Below are 22182 nucleotides of genomic sequence, written 5' to 3'. Positions count from 1 at the left end.
TAAGGTTAAGATTATACTATAAACTATAAGAAACCTAGTAACTTTTACTATCTTTTTTTTACTAAATATATACCTATAACGCTACTATAAGTTTTAGCTTTATTCTTTAATAATATTAGTATATTTTATATAACGTAACTATAAAGTAGTTATAGCCTTACTAGCTTTTTTCTTCTTTACTATATTATAAGTATTTAATCTCTCTTATAATAAGCTAGAGTATATATACTATAATTTTCTTTTTTATAAAATTACTTATTAGACTTCTTACTACTTTAGGTAGATTAAGGTAGCTACTATAAACGTACTTACCTATAACTTCTACACTTCTTTCTTAATATACTATTTTCTAACTACTTTCTCTATTTTATTACTATACTTACTAACTAAAGTAGATATTAATTTACTTTTTCTACGTTAGTCTTAAACGCCTACTAGGCTTTATAGAACTACTTTTTATTTAAAAATACTTTACTAAATACTTCTTCTCTATACTATAATTTAGTAGAAGTATAGCGTAAATATAATATATAAGTACTTTACTTACTACTACTAAGTATAAAGGTAACTTTGTTATTAACTCTTAGAGAAGACTTCTATACTTTATACTTTCTTATCTCTAACTCTAAATTTATAACTTTACTTTTTAACTCTACTAGTAAGTTTTTTTCTAGTTTAAACTAGCTAAGTATATTAAACTATAAAAAGCCTATTATAGAGTAGCTACTATTAGACTACTACTACTTTAGTAAACTACACTTATAGATTCTTTACTCTCTACTTTACTTTAGCTATCTCTTATAACTTATTACTTTATATTTTCTAACTCTCTAGCTATTATAATAATAAACGTTATCTACGCGTATAATATTATTATTTACTACTATAGTACCTTTTAATACGCTACTTTTATATCTAATACTAATTTTTAAGTTATCTAAGTAATTATTAAGTTATATAAGACGCCTACTACTTTTAAAAACTATTTTTTTCTAGATATATTACTATCTTAATAGAGAACTCTATTAATCTTCTTTCTAAGATAACTTTTCTTTAAAAATAACTCTAAATAAAAGTATTTTTAAAACTAGATAGCTAGTATTAAAGAACTTACTATAGTATAATATAAGGTTATAAAGAAGGTTAATATCTTTAAATAGAATACTACTAAATTCTACTCTTTATCTACTTTAAGAGCTTAGAAACTATATTAATATTAACTTACTATTATATAACTAGCTTCTATTATATTTACTTTACTATCTATAGCAGCGCTTTATATTTCTCTACTTCTAGCGCTACTTCTATTATAATCTACACTCTTCTATTCTATATTAGTTTCTCTACTACTAGACTTACTAGCTTCTTAAAGATCTTACTATAGCTTTTTATATTTCTACGCGTTTGTTACTAATTCTTTTACTAACGCTTTCTCTTTCTTAACTCTCTATAAGTCTATTTAGAATAATACTAACTTAGAGTTTTTTTATAGTATTATACCTTTTCTAAAATACTTTTATATTTTATTACTTTCTATAGCTAATACTATTATATACTAACTAATACGCTTTCTATCTTAGAGTATAGTAGAATCTATTAAACTACTTTCTAGAAACTAAAGAAAATAGCGTAACTTAAGAGCCTAGTAAGAGAAATTTTCTTAATAGACTTTAAAGATTATAAACTAATCTAGTAGAATAGTTAAATTTAATAAGTAATAGAACTTTCTAGCACTTTTATAGTAGGTATAATAACTACTATCTTCTACTATATATAAACTATTTCTATGTAAGCTTATATAAAAGAACTCTACCTTATATACTACTATCTTTATATAGCTTACTAGAAATACTTTTTCTTCTTTACTCTTTTCTAATCTCTACGCCTTTAACCTACTAGATACTTTACTAAATTTTATATTACGTTTATATAATAATCTAAATAAGCCTTAAAGCTACTACTAGAACTTATAGCTCTAATAGACTAGCTAACTAATACTACTATATAGTTTTAATAATTTGTCTTATAGCTACTTATAACTACTACTACTTTACTTATCTTAGAATACTTAGTTATATTAGATTCTACTTTCTTAGCTATTTTAGATTTCTAGCGCTTATAGTTATTAGCCTCTTAACTAGTACTTATATACTTAACTTATAGATTCTCTTTTAGTATAGAATAGTTTACTTTTATATATTTCTAAAGCTCTTATATAAGGCCTACTTAACCTAGTAGAGATATTATAAAAATATTATACGTATATACTAATCTAGTAGCCTTTATATACTAGATATCTACTTACTAAAGATTATTATAATAAGTATATATTAGGTAGCGCTATACTTACTCTACTTTAGCATTTCTAATAGAAGTTTCTACTTACTTAATATATAGTATATAGATAGTATAAGTATATTTAGAATAATAGCTTTTACTAGCTAGGCTTTAATAACTATCTACTTTCTTATTATAATATCTAAACTATAGTAGCTAGGCTATAGTAGTACACTCTCTATACGCTAGCTTTATTTTAGTATAATATTAATTACTAGAGTCTTATACCTAAGTAAGCTAAGATCTTAGATAATAATACTATAATTAAGGCTATAAGAGGCTCTCTTAAGTTTACTCTAGAGTAAGTTAGTTACTTCTAGCTAGATATACCTAAGAACTAGTACCTAGATAACGTAGTTAACTTCTCTAGTAAGATCTACTTTTATAATATCTATAACTTTATTAACTTTATAAAAGTTTATATTATAGTAAATATAATAGTAAAGTATATAGTCTAGAACTACTTACACTAGTACTTTAAGAGAACTACTCTATTATAGTATTAATTAAACCTTAATATTAAGTACTATATATTTATTATTACTAGTAAGAGACTTAATTACTAGAAAGAGAAGCTATAACCTTTCTAGGTTTAGCTAGCACTTACTATATAAAGCTTATAGAAAAAGTATTTTACTCTAAAGAACTTACTTTTAGACTATTCTCTAGCTAAGTAGTTTCTCTAAGTTAAGTATCTTTATTAAGACACTAGATATAGCTATAATAATAATAATCTCTATATTACCTCTATATAGAATCTTCTTAATACTTATATTTAGGTCTATCTTTATAATAACGTTTCTATAATATTATTAAATAACTTTCTCTTTATACTTAAGATACGTAAATATATTCTTAAGAAAGTTTTTTAATCTAATATAAATAATAGTAAGTAGACTCTTTCTTATTTAAATAATAGCTAAGGCTATAGAGGTTTAAATAATCTAGCGTAAGATAACACTAGTAAAGCCTCTTATTAGTAACTCTAAGTTTCTACTTCTTTAGATAATAGTTATTATAATAATAGTAATTAGCGCGCCTATAGTAGTAACTCTAACACTTACGTATAGTAAAATAGAAGTAAGCTCTTATAGTAGAATAGAAATAGTAACTAGAGCTAGTTAAGTAGGTCTATATTATACTCTTACTAAGCCTAGAGTAGTAGTAGCTATAATAATACCTAGTAGAGTAATAGCTAGCGCTAGAATAGTTTCTACTCTAGTAGTAGGTCTTAATTATATAATAAAGTCTAAAGTATCTACTTTAACTATAATCTTAGCTCTAATAAGTCTAGTATTACTATATAATCTCTACTCTTACGCTATAATACCTTAGCTTATTCTCTAGCTTTATTTTTAGAAAAACTACTATTACTATATAATAATTAAGCTATAATAATATTATAGTATAGAGAGAAGAGCTCTTTTAATAAACTCTCTACACTACTAGACTAATTACCTAACTCTAGCTACCTTTCTAGTAATAAAGACTACTTCTTAGATAATTCTAAAGATTACTATCTCTTAGCTTAGGCGTAAGATAATAAATATATATATTCTAACTATAAGAATAATAATAATAGATATTTATACTTTACTAGTTATATTATAGTTCTATATAATAAGAATACTACTTAGCTAGCTTAGTTATTCTCTTACTATAACTATACTTAGGTTTTTGTTTTAAATAATAAGCTATATTAGTATATCTATAAAGAATACTAGAGTAGCTAGGTCTAAGTTAATATTACTTATATCTATACTATTATAATAATAGTATCTAGTGTCTCTTAGAGTTTCTAGCTACTAATTAATAATTTAGTAACTCTAGAGCGCTCTAAGCTCTAGCGTTTACGCGTAGTAAAGTCTACTACTCTAGCGCTAGTTAATAGTGTAGCTATAGTGTAGAATTAGTATAAGATAAAGCTTATTATCTATAGTAGTAGAGATAGACCTAATTTTACTATTATTCTAGATACTAGCGTAGTAATTAGCCTTACTAATAAAGTTTTTATTAAATAGCACTTTCTAAACACTTTATATAAATAACTTAAGAAATCTACTTACTACGCTAGCGCAGAACTAGAAAGTATACGTACTACTAAGATAGCTTATCTTACACTTTATATACCTTTAGTTCTTAAGTCTAGTAAATACGTATATATACTATAGCGTATCTAAGTTTATATTATTAAATAACTTAGTCTAAATATACTTTTTAGTATAAATACTTTAGTGCTATAAAACGTTATTTTAAATATTAAAAAATATACTATAATATAGCTACTCTATAAAGATATAACTACTAAACTTATTATTAGAGCTAAGAATAATAATACTAAAAAGAAGTAAAAGGTTACTATTAATAGCGCTGTAAAAATCTCTCTCTACTTAGCTATTAAGATTAAGGTATACGCTTTATATCTACTTTTAGATATATATAATTATATATTTAAGCCTCTTAATATAGCTATATAGTATTTTTATATATATAGTATACTTCTAAAGAGCGCTAATCTTAATATTATTTTCTATAATAATACTAGTAACGTTATTTAGCTTCTACGCTAAACTCTAGTTAGATATACTAAACTACTTAGCGTAGATACTATTTACGTAATTAACTTATATAATTACGCTCTTACTACTTTACTAGACTTATAGTCTACTCTACTTAGTAAGTCTAAGACTAATCTTAGCATTACTATTTATAGAACTCTAGTAACTAAGAAAGTTCTCTATTAAGTAGCTATAGTATACTCTAAGGTATAGACTAACTATAGATTAATTATAAATATACTACTAGAGTTTATAATACTTATTAATCTTTAAAATAGGTAGTAGAATATAAAGATCTTCTCTAAGATATATAATAGTAGACTATAGAACTAAGAAGTTATTAATAAAGTTTTTAATAAGCTTACGTATAACTAAAAGATAGAACTAGCTTACCTACTAGCTTCTTTTTCTATACTAGTTTTTATTATTTAGAAGAAGGTATATATATAGAACACTAATAGTATAGTAGCTACTATAAATTAGAAGAGCTAACTAGTTTTTAATATAAAAAAGATTAATTTCTAGTTAATTAAAGATGTTTACTCTCTAACTATATAGATAGATATTCTTATATAGCTCTAAGAAGCTAACTTTATTACTATTATAGATAGGCTCTTATATTTCTACTAGTTTACTATCTAGCCTAAAAACTATAGTAAATTTACTATTAATACTTATTATAGAGTAGAAGTGCTTAATATTTATACTATAGAGTTTAAGAATAGTGTATTCTACGTATAGCGCTATAGAGACCTATTTCTATATAATATAGTTAACTTTATAAAAGTATATATTAATAATTTTATTATCTTTTTAAAGACGCTTAATAAATATATCTACTACTTTAATTATTTCTTTTACTAGATTACTTAGATAAATATATTACTTACTTCTAATAAGGCCTTTATTAGATATTCTATAGTTAAGCTTCTAGATTACTAAGTAGATACTTTTAGTGTTACCTCTACTAATAAGCAAATTTAAGTACTTTATAATATTAAGTTTCTTTAGTATATAAAGAATATAAAGGTCTACTATAGTGCTATTAACTTTCTTAATAAATAGATACTATACCTTATATAAATTTCTAAGCTACTTACGTTACTTAAGACTAAGCTTCTATAGTTTATACTAAAAAAGAAAAGTAGAGTAAGAACTATAGTAATAATAAAGGCACTAATTCTAGTAACTAGACTAATTTATAAGATATTTAATAATATTTAGTTTTTATAAAGTAATATAATTTAACTATTACACTAGAACTATAGCTATAAGCTATATATTAATATTAACTCTTCTAAATAGTATAGTATAGTAGCTATAGCGTATTACGTAAAGAATAACTCTAATCTAAATATAGTTAACTCTAACGTACTTACTAGCTATAAGAATAATAATTTCTTTCTAATAGCCTAGCTAAAACGCTTAAATAACTTTAAGACAGCTAGTATTAAGTCTTTTCTATTTCTATTAAAGTACTTATCTAGCGCTAAGCGTTGTTACTTTCTAACTAAGCTAGAGATAGTAGAATTATATTAGATAGTAAAGAAGCTACGCTATATAATTAAAGCTACTTCTAAGATATTTATCTTTATAGATTATATAGCTATTACTACTATTATCTATTAGAGAAAGTTAACTATAATAGAGTTACTTAAGAGTCTTAATCTTTATTTAGCTAAAGCCTTTATATACTTATAATAGTTTAACCTTAATATACACTACTACTCTAGTAGGCTATATATTATACTAGATATATTATTAAAGCTATACTCTATAGCTATACTAGAGTCTAATCTTAAGACTAATATACTTAATAATGTTATATATATATTTTACGCACTTATTATTAAGATAGAAGATAGCTTTAAGATATAACTTAAATAGGCTTATAAGAATAATACTTTATAGATATACGTTCTTATAGTTATCTCTAGTAAACACTATAATAATAAAGACTCTAAATATCTAATACGTAGCCTTTATTTTCTACTTAAGAGTAATCTAGTGTATTACTAGAATATAAAAGATAGCTCTAAGTAGCTTTATATTCTAAAGAGTCTTATAAATAAGATTTTTAAGCACGCTTATAATAGTTTCTATTATTAAGGTTTTAACTATACTTATAACTATATTAAGTCTTCTTTCTTTATCTAGAAATTAATAAAATACCTTAAGATTTACGTTAAGTACTATCTATAGTGTAAAGTTAACTAGACACTATAATATAAGAGATATAAATTATTAGAGCCTATTAATTAATAAGTCTAGCTTTTTAAAGCTATTTATATTAATATTATAATCTACTTACTAGAAATAACTAATAGTTTTAACGCTATCTTAACTAAGATCTACTAAGTATCTAAAGCTATTAATATTATTTCTAGTAAGAACTATTAGTCTAGAGAAGAATAGTCTATTATACTTACTAGAATAAACTACTTCTTTAGTTAGAGAAACTAAAGAGTAATTATTAGTAACTAAGCTCTAATATTTATTAAAAGTATGTTTAGTAAGTAATACTACGCTTTTAGCACTAAGTTTTATACTACTACTATATAGTATTCTTAGGTAGATAGCTAATCTAAGTGTATAAACTAAACTATTAGTATTACTCTTAGGTTTTTTATTACTATAAATTAAGACTTTAACTAGATAGAGGTACTACTATATATTTAGTTTACACTAAATATAAGTTAAAACTACTTTCTTAGCTATTTACTCTATAAATATATTATAGGTTTTAACTTCTACTAGAGCTTTAACCTTATATACGCTAAACGTATACTCTTCTAGAAAAACTATCTTAGCCTATATCTTAACTACTAGAAAGAGGCTAAGAAGGCTTTTATATTTACTAAGGTTATCTAGAAAAACTATTATAACTTGCGCTATTAGTCTTTAGAGCTCTAACTTAGTAACTATATTATACTTATCTTAAGTAAGAGCTATAAGCTTTAAGAAAATCTCTCTAGAAAGATTAGTTAGCAGCGCTATAGCCTGCTAAAAGTACTTAGAAAAGTAGGTAAGAACGCCTACTATATTAAGTAACTACTAAGTCTCTATATCTATAATATTATAAATACTACCTAGCTTAAACTATATTATACTATAAAATAAGATTCTTTCTATTACTCTTTTCTAGCGCTTTCTCTTATAGTAACTAATAAGTCTAGTAAGTAGAAGCTAAAGCTAATTAAATATATACTTAAGTGTTAAGTAAATAACGCTACTACTAAGCTTAAGTACTTTATTAAATAGAAGAATAGAAGTGCTACTTATAACTAATAGCTATCTACTATATAGCTTAGTACTACCTATAAGATATAAGATAATTTTAATCTCTAATTTTCTCTTACTAAGTAAGACTAGCGTAAGCTTTATTATATATAGAACTATAAGTTCTAATAAACTATATAAGATTATAAGCTTATAGAATAACTACTAGATTTAGAGCCTTAGGCGTAAGATAACTTACTACTAGTAGAACTAGAATTCTAGCTCTAAGAAACTATAACACTAGTTCTACTAGAAAATATTATAGCTATTAATAAGAACGCCTTACTAGTAGAGCTAGTACTCTAGCTCTAAGAAATAATAATACTAGTTCTACTAGAAAGCACTATAGCTACTAATAAGAGTGTTAATAATAATTATTTAGTTTATATACTATCTTCTCTATAGTAAGTAAAGAACCTATAACTTTATAATAGGCTTAATCTCTAAGGTATTAATACTACCTATAACTCTAGTAGTTATAACTCTTTATCTTCTTATAAGCCTCTTTATAAGTCTATTTAGCTTAGTAACTACTATAAGAAAGTTATTACTACACGTATTAATAATAAGATACTTTTTAAAACTAACTTAGTAGCTTTCTCTATTAGTAGATAGTAGGCTATACTTAGGCTACGCCTTTTATAATACTACTATAGTATTATACTTATTACTATAAATAGTAGATTTTTATCTTTTTTAACTTTAGTGTTTTTACTTCTTTTTATCTATAGGCGTTTTTCTACTTTTTAGCGTTTCTTATAGTATTTACTTTTCTATAGCTTACTTTTTAAAGAGCTTCTCTAGCTTCTTTATTTATAGGTCTAATAACTATTATCTACTTATATAGGCTTAGTCTAATAGAGTAGTAGCTACTCTTTATTTTAATTAATTATACTCTACTAGAACTTTAAGCTACTATAGCTTTTCTATAATATTATCTACTATTACTATTACTTAGTAATCTATATACACTATAGCCTTATATACACTATTTCTAGTAGTAAATAATACCTTTATCTCTACTTACTTTATATCTTAGTAATACTATATATTATAATATTTCTTTCTATAAGAGTTTAACTCTAGTACGTAAGATAAAAGAAGCTTACTTTTCTCTTATCTATAATATTAAGTCTATACTATATCTATATATAAAGGTAAGCTTTCTACTTATAACTTTTATCTCTTCTATACTAACTACTACCTTTTAAACCTATCTCTACTACTACGTTTCTAGACTACGCTACTTTTCTAAAAGCTACTCTTTTATGTATACTTTTTATACTACTATAAGTAGACTACTATACACTACTTACCTAATTAGTTATAGCTAAAAGCCTCTACTAGAGAAGAGCGCTCTAATACTTAGCTTAAGAATAAACTATCTTTACTTATACTCTCTATAAAAGTACTTAGCTATAGTTTACTTATAGGTTAGATATTACTTCTCTACGCTTATAGCTATTACGTAGTTTCTTTAGCTACTCTAGCTAAAGCCTTACTATAGCTTTTAGTAACTTTAGATAGTTTTTCTAATATTAGTTTATATTCTAAGAGCCTAGTAACTATTACTCTTTCTATATAAGATATTATATAAGTTTATAGCTTAATAAGTACTATAACTACTTTTACTTAACACGCCTTACTAATAAACTACCTATCTACTAATAATAACGTAAGTAGCTATATCTAAGATTCTAGTAGAGTAATTATATACTACCTTAATAAAGTATAGTAAGTACTTTCTAACTTTACTAATAGAAAAAGCGCTACTACTAGAATATCTATCTAGAACTCTAAGTATATTAAGAGGTAGTTATTTAATATAAGAGTTTTTTTCTCTACTAATACTATACTTTATTATCTTAAGAAAGTAGAACCTTAACGTAGTGTACTTAACTTTAATATTTTTACTAACTTTAGTAAGTATCTCTAGCGTATAAATAATAACTTTAAGATATACTTAGAGTAGCTTTTTAAGTTTAGAAAGAATACTAACTATATATAGAACTAATAAGTTGCTAAGCGTATAGCTAATAGTTTTATCTTATATAGTTACTAAGTTATTTAGCCTAGTAAGTCTATAGAAGCTACTATAGTATATATATTAGATAAGAACTACTAGTATATCTAGAATGTTAATAAGCTTACTATCTATATACTAACTCTAGCCTACTTAAACTAGATAAATCTACTAGAGATTAAAGCTAGTATAAATAAGCACTTTACTATATATAAGACCTATAGTATTCTTAAAGATAAGATAAAGACTAAACCTTCTAATACTAATAAAGCCTACTTCTACTTAAAGAAAAACTCTAAAGCCTCTAAGCTACGCTAAAAATCTTAAGATCTTATTAATAAGGTTAACTACTAGACTCTACTAATAGCTATCTTCTTTACTAATAAATAAAAGAAGACTATATCTAATATTAATTTTGCTTAGGCTTATTCTTTCTACTATACTAAAGAGATTATAGCTAGTAGCTAATACTATAACTCTACCTTAGTAAACTTCTACTAAACCTACTAGACTATCTAATTTAAGTTTAAGAATAAAAAGATTAATAAAAGTAAAACTATTTAAGAGCTTAATAAAAAAGGTAAATATATTATTCTTAAGTAGAGTAGAGTTATAATAGACTTTAACCTACTAGATAATATATATATTTAGTAAATTAATAGTAGATTCTTTATTAATAAATATAGAACTATATAGCTTAGTATTAAGTACCTTAAGATCTATAGCATAAATTAAGAAATACTTTAATACTTTAATTCTATCTATACTAGTATATATCTTATACTAAAAGATTAATTCTTTAGTATTATCTACTATACTTCTAGTAAAATCTAAGATGTCTTTCTCTAGCTTAAAACTATATACTAAAAGAAGAAGACTAGAAGAGAAGCTAAAGAATAAGTAAAGACTTTAGGTATAATCTAGCAGCGTAAGAGAAAGATTTCTAAGGTAGATAAAAATAATAGATATAACCTTAATAGTATTAATACTTTTAGTGCTCTTTCTAAAGAGAAAGATAAGAATAACTTCTTTAATATTCTTATAAAGAATAAATAGCGCTATAAGAATACTTAGAATATATTAACTACTTAGGTCTATAATACTTCTATAGCTCTTAAGAAAGAAAATATTAACTTTCTTAAAAAAAAAAATAGTAATAGAAACTATAAGCTATAGTATAATACTATTACTTCTACTTAAGGTACTAAGTCTAAGCCTAAGACTATAAGCCTCTACGTTACTAACACTACTAAGTACTTTTAGTCTAGGCTAACTGCTAAGCTAAAGGCTACTAAGCCTAGTAGTAAAATAAAGTAGAAGACTAAGAAGTAAAAGACTATAGCTATAATTCTATTATCTAACGCTAATACTATAGATTCTACTACTACTACTACTATAACTCTAGTACGTAATAGTTCTTTAGAAACTATAGCTAGTAACTACGCTAGAGATAATATCTTTATAGAGAAAGATCTTACTAATTAAAAGATTAAGAATATTACTATAGCTACTATAGATAAATTTACTAGAAATATAAACGCGTTTTATAGCCTAGTAAATAACTACACTAAAGATTCTTTCTAAGTCTTCTCTACTTTATAGCTTAATAACTATTAATCTTAACTATTTATATTACTCTAGTAGATTTATTACTATATCTATACTTTACTAAAAGTTTTTATATTAGCTTTTCTTTTTAGCTTATATAATGTATAGTAAGAATACTATCTATTTTTCTTACTACGTTTTTTTACTCTTAGCTTCTAGTCTTACTTCTCTATCTAGTATAAAAAGTTTTCTCTTTTTATATATTAGTAATAGTTTTACCTTTTACTTTATATATTTCTTTATAATAGAATAATATATCTCTTACTTTTTCTACTTATATTACCTAGTAATAGTTTATAAAAGGCTTTTTCTTTTTTAGATATTTATTAATAACTATAAAACGCTTATTAGCGCTACTAAGTTTTATAGTAGCTATAATAATAAATTCTAAGTTTATTTACTACTTTTACTAAAAAATATTAGCTTTATATAAAGGTATAGAGAATATTTTATAAGTATAATTTTACTTTATAAAGGTTTTACAACCTCTTATATTATTTATTTTCTTTTTTTTAAAGTAAGTATTACTTTTTAGTACCTTATACCTAATTTTATAAACTTTATTTAATAAAAAAATATTAAAAAACGCTTAGCTATTAGTCTTAGAACTACTAGCAGATTTTAATAAACTTAGAGTATATTACTATTAGTACTAAGGCTTCTAACTAACACTACTCTTATTTATATAACTTCTAGAAGCTTAGATAGTAATTAAGAACTACTAAGATAATATAGTAGTAACGTAAATACTAGTACTTAATAGCTTTATAGTATATATTCTCTAATAACTATAATATAATAACTATTTCTCTAGGTATTAATAGAACTTATAGTAGTCTATTATATCTACTATCTAGTAAATAGTATCTTACTATATAAGATAAGCTATAAACGCTATATTTTTATTATTTTAGCTTTTATTACTTTTATAAAGTATTCTAGCTAAGATATTTCTTTACTAAAGTATAGTATTCTTAAAAGCTAGAGAGAGCTATAAGCTTAATATTAATTTTACTTTATATACCTAGTTATAGATATAGATAGCGTAAGTAATTAGACATATTCTAGTAAGATTATAAATAAAATACTTTTTCTATTATCTTAAAAGTAAACTATATTTACTAAAAAGCTTATATATTTTACTAATAAGCTTCTTAAAAGTAAAACTAAAAGAAAGAATAATAAAAAGTCTTACGCTAGTTATATACGTAATAAAAATAATAAAAATAAAAGTAAAAGAAATAAATATAATAGAGATAGGTATAATAAGAATAAGTATAATAGAAATATTAATAAGCCTAGCGTATAGCTCTAAAGTACTAGCAAAGTAGCTTTTTAAAGCGCTTATAACAGCTTCTAGTATAGTATAAATAAAGTAGTTTATAATAGCTTCTATAATAGCTTCTAGAATAATAACTTTAAAAGAACTTATAGAAGTAGTAGCGCGTTTAAGAGAAAAGTAATTAATATAGTAATAATAAAAAAGCTTAATTAAGCTTTAGTATAGTAGTAAAGTAATATAACTAGTAATAAAATTAGCTTTAGACTTACTAACGCTAAGAAGACTTATAAAAGAAGTATAAGTAGAGACGTAGTTAGAGCTTATTTAGTATACTAGTATAGCTTTAGTATTAAATTTAAGCTACTATTTACGTCTTTAATAAGTTTTTAAATCTTTAATTTATTATAAGTAGTAGAATAAAAATAGAAAGTGTATATATAGTAGAAGTATAATTTTACTTACTAAAAAATTTAGTATTTTATTACTTTATAATTTATAGCTTTATTAGTTATAAGCTATTAAGAATATATAATTATATTATAATTCTTTTTACTATAAGTAAACATTAGTATTTATAAAATAGTTACTTTACTACTTTAAATTTTAAAAGCTTTAACTACGCTAAAAGTAGTAGTACTAAAAACCTAAGCTTTAGTCTACTTAATACCTACACCTTTAAATATAAGATTTTAACTTTTTTAAAAATACGTTTTTTTATATACTAGTAATAAACCTTACTCTTTTTAGACTAGTTTACGCTATAGAATTAGTTTACTAATAAAAAGTATTACTTTCTTTTCTTTATAAGTATATAGAAGAGACTTTAGACTTATAATACTTTATACTAGGCTTCTAGAAAATATATAACTACGCTAGAGTTCTCTTTATAGTCTTTAGTTTAGGTAGTTTCTTTCTTTTATCTTATACTAGAAATAAAACTTATTATATAACTACTAAGAATAGCATATACTAGGTATATAGTAGGCCTATTCTATCTTAGTTAGCTTGTTAGACTTATACATTAATTTACACTCTACACATACTACAGCGTTGCAGCGGAAAGAATGGCATCTCTGCGCGCGACTTTCGGGCCTCCGTATCACGAAAGGAAGCTGTCATTGTCAGTTCTCATTTCAATTGATGGTCGGCGTGGAGATTCACATGTTCATCGGAGAGGTGATCAACCGTTCAAAGACGCGTCCACGAATGCCATCGCGACAGGGTGGGGAAGCACGCTAGTCGCCAGCCACCCTCACGGAGACGTCCCTCACACCTCCTGCATCCACGCATCACGCTTCATCTCAGCAACACGGCCATTGGGGAAATTTTCTACGGCTATGTTACGGTGTCGATCGAATACACGCTCTAACGCTCTGCAAATGGCCTTGCAGCCTGTCTTTCAGACTGCCGTCATACTGCCCAGGTGCTCTTCACGGATGCTTACCTCGTGGCTTCCTCACCCGGAAGTATCGGAACTGTAAGACGAGATGCGGAAACTCGCAGCTTCCGATGCTATAACCATTTCCGCAGATGGCGAGAATCCTCCAAGAGCTGAGGCATGTTCGCATCCTCACGCTAATGTTGCTGTCCTCGCCTTGCCCTCTTCATCGCCCTCTTGGCGCCAGGTCGCGTCTTCAGCAAGTCCTTGTACTCCTCTTCAGCAAGCTCGCCGTCTACCTCTAAAGCAGGGAATCCCTTGACATAGTCTCGGAAGTCTGCTATCGCACTCTCATCCCAGAGCTCTTGATGGATGTGTCGCAGGACGCACGCCACTACCAGCTCTTTCAAGCTGTCATCCCCGAAGGTGTCGTTCGCACGTTCGTCTGTGTCCTGGACATTCTGAGCCGGATCGTATGCCCAAGTCACGAATTTCTTCACAATTCCCACTCCTACTCCGAGCTTGCTCGTCCACAGCATGGCCTCTGCCATCTTCGTGTGCGAGATGGCCACTAAGGACTGATACTGCAGGTTCTTTCCCATGTTGTACATCTTCAAGTGAAATTCCAATGCGCTCTCCAGATTCATGGGATAGCTCGCGCTTGTCAGGCCTCTAGGCAGCTTACTGTGGTGACGCAGTAATGTCGCTCGTCCGCCCTGATCGAGTGTGTATGTTCCGGTATATATGAACTCGATGAGGCGGTCGACCATGATGGGGCTGTGGATTTGTGCGTCGAATTCGTATTCTCTGGTAGGAGGCTCAGATGTGCTCTGGAACAATGTGAGTATTTGAGACTACGCTGTTGAATCCGACTTCCACGCTTACCTTGGTGGGGAACATATAGTCCTCCAGTACTTGCGATCCGCCGATGAGAAAGGCCGAGTGGACGTAAAATTGTACACCATTTACGACCAGCGTAAAGTCGCATCCGATCCGCCTTTCGAGAACAATCCGGTCACGTCTTCATTATATCAGCGGATACTTAGTCGTACTTTTATCCGATGCTTACCGGGCGCAGACGAACTGCGGATGTGGTAACTTAAGGGATGTCCCTTTGAAGACATGTTCTAAGAGAGTATTTTGAGACTGCAAGGATATCTGAGCACCATCTGTGCGGGCGGGAATATGGCCTTCCAACGCATCAGTGACATCATTCTTACATCCCCTATAATGACTTACCAGTTGTTGAAGCTTTTCCGCTGTCGCCATCAACTGAGTTAGATGTAATATCGTACACTACATCTTCAGTTGGAGCGACCGAACTTGATAGTTGCGAGTCTGCTGGGTAAGTATTTGCATTCGCATACGGGCTGCTTTGCGACTTACCTCTTTGACTGCTGACAATCTTGCGCACTTCGTTCTCTGGCGGCGAATACATAACAGCCGGTGGAAATTCACTGACTGATAGTGTCGATAGCTCCGACACCGATGTCCTGCGTTTACGATATGTCGACGGGAGATTGTTATCCATGACCATATTCAAGCGCTGGTATTTCGTAGAAAAGCTAGCTGGGGTGCGCCGAAGTATCACTAGCAAATAGCAAACAGGCTGTTTCTACCCTTTCACTGACACAAAGCAGCGCACCTGACGCCACTGCACGTGATATCTACTAGCGCCAACTTTGGCCAGTATATTTACACTGTCCAGTCCCCCCACCATCCTACTTGCGCGTCTTGGGAACTGTATCATCAACGCCTCCAAACATACCCGCCTGGACATCAACTTGGATAGACAACATGCCCGGGGCCGATATGGAATTCCTGCGCATCTTGCGCGGGGAGCAAGCGGCTTCGAAGACATCCCCAATGGCTCATGAGACTTACCAGGAGTATGGCAACGAAGCATGTATACAACCGGGTCGCTGACAGAAGCAGGTGGCGGGACAACCTAGTCAAGGAAACACCGGCTGATGTTACGATCGTCGTCAATCGAGACAGTTGTGAGGCGTCTTGCCTCATACCCCGATGCTTTGCTGTCGGCGGGTCGGTCAAGATCAAGGAAGAGGTGCGTATGATTTGCACATCCTACATATTTGATGTAGACGCTTTTTGCTGTGTTGGCTGCGTATACTGACGTTCAGACAGCTTCAAAATGCGCAAAACACCAAGTCCATCGTCTCAATCGATGGTTTCGAGTATATCGTTGTCGAGATGGTGGTGCAGTATCTCATGAAGACCGAATACAACCTGGATGAACAGCAGAAGCTCGAGAATTACACATTGGAGCACCTCAAGAAGGCGACCAAGGACTCTGACGATGGCACTATCACTGTGAAGGTGGAGAGCAGTCTGACGGAGCTTCATGTCAAAGTTTACCTTTGCGCGACATATCTGAAAGCAAGTGTACTTCAAAAAGTCGCGTTCCGGAACATTCGAGCGACCATCCGCCAAGAGCGTCCGACCGCCGAACAATTTGTGGACGTCCTGGAAAAGCACAAGCTATTTGATCGACCAGAGCCTATCGACGAAGGATTCCTGTGTATGATCGCGACATACGGAGCATCGCAGAGGTCTCGCTGGCTTAAAGAAGGCGGTAGCAAGTACCTTGACTTCCTAGGCCACTCGCCGCGATACGCAATGTACGAGGCGATGGCCGAGAGGAGCTTTCTCATCACTCCCGCTCATAAGACTGCGTCCAACAAGCGGAAGCTTCCGGACACTTCGCTGGAAACATCAGCTTCAAAGACCCGAGCTACCAACCCTGAACAAGACGAGCGGAAACCGGCCTTTCGTCCGTTCTTCAACACCCCAAGTTCGCGCAACCAGAACCAAGCATATGTCGAAGACCATGAAGATGACAGTTTCGTTCCCCACGATGCGTCTAACAGCCCGCAAGGTCCTGGATGGCGTCGCCCACGGACCGCCGGTAATCGAGGAGGTGAAGAGCACACCAACAGCAAGAACGACGACGCGACCGAAGAAGGCGACGCCACTATCACGGAATTCACTACCGCTACGGAGGAACTCGACGCATCATCATCGCACAGGATCTCAGCGGATGAGAATGTCGGTGATTCCACCATCATATCCCTCATCGATTCGACCGAGGACAGTATCGACCTAGATACCAGCCGTGGAGAGTTCAGCTTCCAAGAACAGGATACTCTGACTAGCGTTCCTGCCATTCAAGGTCTCCATGTCTCTGCCCCTAACGCAGCCCAAGTACCGTCTGGTCTGCCACAGACTGGAGGTGGTGAAGTCGAGACGAAGGAGGATGTCACCATGATCGACGCGTCTAAGGATCTCGACAACGTCGAAGTCACCGATAAGCAGGAGCAGTAGGAGGTGTGGCAGCGACAACGATGTTTGTAAGCGATGGGGTGTCAGCTCATGAGTATATGTGGTCTTTCGTGGTCTGTACGTTCCCATTTACAGACGTTCACAACGAGGCCGTATTTCTTGAAGCTTCTCGTCTTCCTTGTTTCATGACTCTGCTTGCAGCGGAGGTATTCCAGGCGTAGGCGTCACGGGCTGTGCTTTAGATGATAATACCCGGAAGGATAGCATGACTAGGCGTTCATCAGAGATAAATCGAGCATACGTAGTGTACGCATAATGAAATTCCTCAGCTACCATCTTCGGGAGGCGTTCCTTGTGTGATGCAGGGCCGTTCGGCTGCCATCGTGCGTGCTCCGTAGAATCAAACCGTTAGAGTGAATGTGCAGCACCAAGTTGAACACGTCATATCGATACACCACCACCTTGAACGCCGCCCTTGCATTGCCAGGTTCGCTAGTTGAGCAGCCATATCGCGGTAATATTTGTGGTGGGCGGTTACTTCAGTTCCGCTGCCTACCTGCATCGTTCCAAATCACCCTCGCGTGATAACTTCTAGCGAAGACGAACCTCCACAACCAAAAGAAGAAGTTGCTCCACCGACCACGATGTCTAGTGTGACCATCGACAACGACGAGCCCATTCCGGGTCGCAGGGGGGCTGACATGACCATGGTGCGCCTTTTCTTCGGTCATCTATCCTTTGAAGAAGTGGAACGGGCAGGTCGCGAAGAGAACCACAAGATGTAAGTCTAAGTCCCACCACCTTGAACCTGTGTTTCTTTTGGTACTTACCACTCCGTAGGTGGCGCGAAGAATTCCGCAGTCATCTGAAGCGTGACCTGTCACTCCCGACTTATGATAGTCTGACTAGCATTGCCGTACCAGGGGAGTTGGCAATGTCTTTGTCTACCTGGCTTGCAGCCAATGTAAGTTTTTCGTAATCTTCCTGGAGTGCTTCACTGACTTTCATCAAGCCCGGAAACCTCGCGGAGTGCCCCACCCGGAAGTACAGCCCTGCGGTCGTGGAAATCGTGTGTGACGCCCTCTTCGATCCAGAGTACAAGCTCCCCGACGAAATTCCTTACGGCACATCAGAGACAGAGTTCCACCTGCAAGTCTACTTCTGTGCAATCGAAATGGACATGCAGTATCTCCAGAACTCCGCTTTCCAGTTCATGATGGTAGCCCTCTGCGAAGAGGGACTGGAGTCTGAAGAGCTCAGGAAATTGTGTGGGATTCATGGGCTGTTCCTCCCGGACTTCTGCGAGCAGGCGAAGACGATACCTCAGTATGAACTGATCATGTGCGCTTTCGCCACTCACATCGCCGTTCACGAAACCAAATACGCCGGAGACTATGCGTACAGCAGTCTGTTGCTTTCTACCAAAGGATGGCTGGCGTACTATGTCCACGCTGTTAGGGGCGACGTTCAACGTTACATCGAGGCACTGAAGGAGGATGACTACGCGATGGCTGTTGGCCGTTAGATGCATGCTTCGTCGAGGTGGTCTCCACTTCATATCATCACCTTTCTTGAATTACTCTGCTTCTCGCGGAGCCTCTCCAGCAATAGGCGTCCTTGGGTAGTCTGTCTCGCGATGATACCCGGAAGGATAGCAGGAGTCTGGCGTTCATGGTAGTACTACACACCTAGTCAAACTTCTTGAAAACAATCACGCTACTTCATACTATTCCAACAGTGATACCATAGGGTGTCTGCATGCTACAAGCATAGCCATATTCTCCTTCATGTTGCTTGCAGAAATCTTGAGCCAGTCCCTGCTCACAAATCAACCTCAGGTTCCTCAGTCCAAACGTCGAAGTAAGCTGCAAAAGGGCTTTCATTGTTCCTGTTCTAGCATCGCGACACAGCTCCTCAGCAATGCCATCAACCGTAGCTGTATACTCCGTCCGGCAGGTGTATCCGCATGCTTGCCAGCACCCCAGCCAAATGGTAGAACTAGCCTCCTTCTGCCCTTCTTATCCAAAACCACGAGTGCATCTAATGGGAACTTGCCTCCACCAAGGGGATGTAGAAGGCCTAGGCGGACGAAGTGGTTGTTCGAGGGAGTCGCGGCTTGTATCAGGGGTAACGAAAAGGGCGCGGAAGAAGGGAGTCTATGTGTCGAGGGGTCGTGGCAGAGGACGAAGGGCTGTAGAGAGGGCGAGAGCGCGTAGAGGTCTGGGAGAGCGGAGCTGTGGGATGTTAGTAGTGGTTTGCAATGGTTCAGGATGATCTTACCAAAGCAGGTCGTAATGGACTTGAACATTCCCCTGCACACACAAAACAATTATTGACGCCTGCTTCTTATACCTTGCCCAGTTATTATGCGCTTCCAGCATACTGCCTACAGGAGTCGCGAGCGTACTGCTACCCAGTATCGCATCCACATCCACGCTCCATGCTTCTTCCCGACTTATAACATCTAGCTCTTCCAATTCGCACTGCGTCTTCGACCTCTTCAGCGCATCGCCCAATGGCGGCAGAGCCGGCGAGGGCTCCCTCCTCCGCTGGACCTCGTCCTCGTCCTCGTCAACAGTCAGGCGCGAGCGTTTGCGGCTCAGTGCCACATCCATGGTCCAGCTGTCGTGCGTAAGTAAGTCACCCATCTACGGCGTCACGTCATACATGCGTTGTGGGTGGAGAAGAAGACACGACCAGCGCCCATCTTCCTACGACAGTCGGTCTGGGGTTGTCGCAGAGACGCACGCACGCACGAGCGAAAAGACCCAGGGTTTCCTGCACGTCAGGCCCAAGCTCCCCCTGCATACCCCGCCATCAACGCGCCTTCCGCCTTGCCTGCGCAGCGACCTACCCCACTATCCATCAGCTCAGCTGCGCCTAGGCTACCAGAACGGCGGCTGGCGAATCTGCCATCTCGGATGCTTCGCGCCCATGGCTGAGAGAGACGTTGCGAGTAGATTGCGCCAGAGCACTTGGAATGGGAGTATTCCGCTCGAGATACGCCTGCACAAGGGCGACTGTCGGACGTACGACGAGTCGGATCCTTACTTAGTACGTGCAGTGTCGACATAGTCTGGCGATGATACATCGGATGAGCTATGGCTGACTAGAGGTAGATACAATTTCCACGGATATCGTATCTCGGGCTACTCATACACAAACTACATGCCTTCTTCGCACGCAGCCTCATCTACCCAGATGTCACGCCTAAAGACGCATGGTTATCCTACGAAGACGTGCCGCTGAAATGGCATTATCCACTGGGTCTTCTCTACGACCTCTACTCTGGCGCTGAGCCGGCGTATCCCTCAGACACGGATACAGAGGCTGAGCAAGCGCACAAGATCGAGAGTACAGAGGAAGAGCGTCAACATTTACCATGGCGACTCACAGTACACTTCTCCGACTTCCCTTCTGAACAGCTGGTTCAGCTTGACAATGACGACAAGCACATGCATGACCTGTTCATCCACAGCGTGAAGGAGGCCGACTACCTCAGGACAGGAACAGGAAAGACAGTCATGTTTCTAAGCAAAGAAGACAGCACGCAGCTCTGGAGCGGAGTGAAGAACCACGACTTTGCGGTGTACAACCCCATCAACCAGAAGCTGCTGAACCCGCAAGGCGTCAACCTGAGACATCTACCAGTGCGGCTCTATCTCCCACACGCGTCGTCGGAAGGGGTGCAAGAAGAGACGGCACCCGGGAGTTTGAGAGTAGTGCAGAGGCTGGTGACGCCGAACCTGTCGTCTAGTACGTGTAATTGCGGTGTAGGTGTGGAAGGCGCTGACGGCAGACAGGGCAACCACAGACCATCGGGACAGCACTGAACGCGATATTGCCGACACTATTTCCGAGCAGACGCAGTCCGCTGCTGGCGCAGGCCGTGTTGCACGGAGCGGTGCTGCCGCTGAGCGCGAGTGTGGAGGAGCTGGTGCGCGCGACGGCATATCTCGATGGCTGGCTGCACATTGCGGTGGTTATGATGGGCTGAATAAGGATTTATGCCAGCAGCGACGGCGGTCACATGGGAGCCGAGTCATGTGGCGACGCTATTCCACGATCCCGGATAGCAACAATATTGGCAGTACGGTCAGCGTCGCGATAGCGGACGCGGCAGCACAACTCAGACGTTCCAAGGCGCGCGTGCAGCTCGCGAGACTTGCTTCTGCTGATGGTGCCTGTGACACGGTGATGCTCTGCAGCGTTTCAAAGGCCGTGTAGGGCTCGTGTGCCATGCTTCGCCAAGATGCGGGGGCACAGGCACAGCAGAAGCTTAGTGAGGATCCCGGCACTGAGCTACCAAGGCCACCCCACGCGTCTCCAGTCTGCCTGGGCGCTATCGGCGTAGCGCGTCGCCCTGTCGACGCGAAGCCAGCGTCTGGAAATGAGGCATTATTGACGTGCGTTGTTT

General features: G+C 34.3%; 5 protein-coding genes across 5 annotated transcripts; 3 read left to right on the top strand and 2 right to left on the bottom strand.

Moving 5' to 3' along the window:
* Positions 1–14662: 14662 nt before the first annotated feature.
* Positions 14663–16002, bottom strand: J4E78_009799 (uncharacterized protein; the record flags this gene model as incomplete). Its single annotated transcript, XM_049370386.1, has 5 exons — positions 14663–15295; positions 15351–15486; positions 15535–15548; positions 15705–15724; positions 15852–16002. 5 exons carry the CDS (start codon positions 16000–16002, stop codon positions 14663–14665), a joined length of 954 nt encoding a protein of 317 aa, XP_049217936.1.
* Positions 16003–16262: 260 nt separating this feature from the next.
* J4E78_009798 (uncharacterized protein) lies at positions 16263–17807 on the top strand (the record flags this gene model as incomplete). Its single annotated transcript, XM_049370385.1, has 3 exons — positions 16263–16354; positions 16401–16530; positions 16611–17807. The coding sequence occupies 3 exons, from the start codon at positions 16263–16265 to the stop codon at positions 17805–17807; spliced, it is 1419 nt and encodes a 472-aa protein (XP_049217935.1).
* A 602-nt stretch (positions 17808–18409) lies between these two features.
* On the top strand, positions 18410–19290 carry J4E78_009797 (uncharacterized protein; the record flags this gene model as incomplete). Its single annotated transcript, XM_049370384.1, has 3 exons — positions 18410–18546; positions 18606–18729; positions 18778–19290. 3 exons carry the CDS (start codon positions 18410–18412, stop codon positions 19288–19290), a joined length of 774 nt encoding a protein of 257 aa, XP_049217934.1.
* A 354-nt stretch (positions 19291–19644) lies between these two features.
* J4E78_009796 (uncharacterized protein) lies at positions 19645–20380 on the bottom strand (the record flags this gene model as incomplete). Its single annotated transcript, XM_049370383.1, has 3 exons — positions 19645–19999; positions 20046–20077; positions 20156–20380. The coding sequence occupies 3 exons, from the start codon at positions 20378–20380 to the stop codon at positions 19645–19647; spliced, it is 612 nt and encodes a 203-aa protein (XP_049217933.1).
* Positions 20381–20699: 319 nt separating this feature from the next.
* On the top strand, positions 20700–21762 carry ATG5 (autophagy protein 5; the record flags this gene model as incomplete). The annotated part of the gene is made up of 3 exons (XM_049370382.1): positions 20700–20819; positions 20885–21521; positions 21569–21762. The coding sequence occupies 3 exons, from the start codon at positions 20700–20702 to the stop codon at positions 21760–21762; spliced, it is 951 nt and encodes a 316-aa protein (XP_049217932.1).
* Between the last annotated feature and the right edge of the window lie 420 nt (positions 21763–22182).

This window comes from Alternaria triticimaculans (assembly GCF_023758025.1).
Source record: "Alternaria triticimaculans strain BMP 0046 chromosome Unknown scaffold_23, whole genome shotgun sequence".
In the NCBI taxonomy this organism is placed as follows: Eukaryota; Fungi; Ascomycota; class Dothideomycetes; order Pleosporales; family Pleosporaceae; genus Alternaria; species Alternaria triticimaculans.
This window is presented reverse-complemented; position numbering and strand designations above follow the sequence as displayed.